General features: G+C 41.6%; 1 protein-coding gene across 1 annotated transcript; it reads right to left on the bottom strand.

Annotated features, from left to right (window-relative positions):
- Nucleotides 1-291: 291 nt before the first annotated feature.
- Nucleotides 292-1,227, bottom strand: LOC100966707 (olfactory receptor 52J3-like). The gene has a single exon (XM_003781406.1). The coding sequence runs from the start codon at nucleotides 1,225-1,227 to the stop codon at nucleotides 292-294; it is 936 nt and encodes a 311-aa protein (XP_003781454.1).
- Between the last annotated feature and the right edge of the window lie 766 nt (nucleotides 1,228-1,993).

Here is a 1,993-nt window from a genome sequence, read left to right as displayed (position 1 = left end):
AGAGGAAGGGAGCTTCGCCTCATCTCCATAGTGAAAAACAGACAGAGCTTTCAGGGCAATGTTTTTCCCAACTGTAAGGGAGCCTTATACTGAGAAGAATGAACACGTACCACCAATATGAAGAGAACATGGATATTTATGACCAGAAAACATTCTCCAAAATTTGTTTGGGGGGAGTCTGCAGAGTTTTCGATATGGAGTTCATATTTTAAAAAAAAAATCTCATAGTGAATTGTCAAAATTGACTTAAGTCACTTATATTCACACTTTCAAGAACTTAAACAAGTGACCCTACTTTGAGGTGAGAGCATGGATGACGCGGTCACGAATCTGCTTGGTTCTCACACCATAGATTATAGGGTTGAGGGCGGGTGGGATGACCACGTAGAGGTTGGCAACAAGGATGTGCACGTAACGGGGAATTTTTTGGCCAAAACGGTGGGTGAGGAAGGAAAAGAGGGCCGGTGTATAGAAAACACACATGACCCCCACATGTGAGCCACACGTGTTCAGTGCTTTGTGACGGGCATCTCGAGATGGGAGGAGAAAAACAGCTCGGAGAATGTACATATAGGAGATTCCAATGAGAGCCACATCCAAAAGAAGGGAAAAAGCCACAAAAAGCCCATAAATGGCATTGATGCGAATGTTAGCACAGGCCAACTTGGCAATGCCCATGTGCTCACAGTAAGAGTGGGCAATAATGCGAGCCTCACAGAAGGGCAGACGATGGGTTAGGTAGAGAATGGGCAGCATGAGCACCACTGGGATCATTATAATACCCACACCAATGCCTGCCAGCACCTGGGGTGTCAGAATTGTTGTATATTGGAGTGGTGCACAGATGGCCACATAGCGGTCAAAGGCCATGGCCAGTAAGACCGCAGACTCCATTCCTGTGAAGGTGTGTATCAGAAACATCTGGGCCACGCAGGCTCCAAAGCCAATGTTATGTGCACCAAACCAGAAGATACCCAACATTCGTGGCACTGAGGATGAGGAGAGGGCGAGATCTATGCCTGATAAGATGGCTAGAAAGTAGAACATAGGCTCCCGCAGAGTACGCTCTGACCAGATGATTAGTAGAATTGTAGCATTGCCCAGCAGAGCCACTAAGTACACAGAGCAAAAAGGCAGGGAAATCCAAACATGGAAATTCTCCAGTCCGGGAATGCCTACAAGGAAGAAGGTGTCTGGGTGGAAAGTGGTAGTGTTGGAGCGGACCATCTTGCCATTGATGAGAAGAGAAGCAGCTGACCCCTCTACAAGGAAAAGGAAGATTTATGAACGCTTGGCTCACCATCTCTCCACCCAGCTTAATTTCTTTCTCTATTTTTTTCTTTTTAAAAACCTAATGCTAAAACTTGAGTCCCAAGTCAGATGCTGGCACAGAGTGAAAATTTTTCAAGTGAAGGGACATTAATGTTGTAAAAGGTCTTCCTCTGAGCTTTTGGACATGATATCTCATACTCATTTGTTTAAACCACATACAAAACCTGAAATAAATTTCAAAAGCATAAATTGCATTTCTATCGACATATCAGTCTTCTTTGAAGACATATCAAACCTTGTTTAAAGAAACATCATTACAAAATCAATAATGGCAAACACACCAGAACACAGAACATGGTAAAATGTACAAAAAAACCATAACTGGAACTAGACAGAATAGTAGAAAATCCAAAGGATATCTTCAACTGGTTTCTTTAATATTATTAATCATTAAAATAGTAATTAATTCATTGAGAATACTTAAATATTAAGTATTAATAATTTGAATGATACATATTTAGAAACCCAGACTCAAAGTTAAGAGTGAAGTTCATTAATTCATCCTTTCCATAGTCACTATGCTCACATACAAAAGAGTTGCACAAAGAAGAGAAACCCTACAGCTGGAAATCACCTTCTGGAGAGAAATCTCATCAGGAGAGAAATGCATCTCTTTGCTATTAGTATTCTAACGGGAATTAACCCACAAAGTCCAAACTGT

This window comes from Otolemur garnettii, unplaced genomic scaffold (assembly GCF_000181295.1).
Source record: "Otolemur garnettii isolate 467f Iridium unplaced genomic scaffold, OtoGar3 scaffold00001, whole genome shotgun sequence".
Taxonomy (NCBI): domain Eukaryota; kingdom Metazoa; phylum Chordata; class Mammalia; order Primates; family Galagidae; genus Otolemur; species Otolemur garnettii.
This window is presented reverse-complemented; position numbering and strand designations above follow the sequence as displayed.

Bases quoted from the DNA above. Each gene is read 5' to 3' on its own strand.
- LOC100966707 (XM_003781406.1), bottom strand. From the start codon at position 1,227: ATGGTCCGCTCCAACACTACCACTTTCCACCCAGACACCTTCTTCCTT.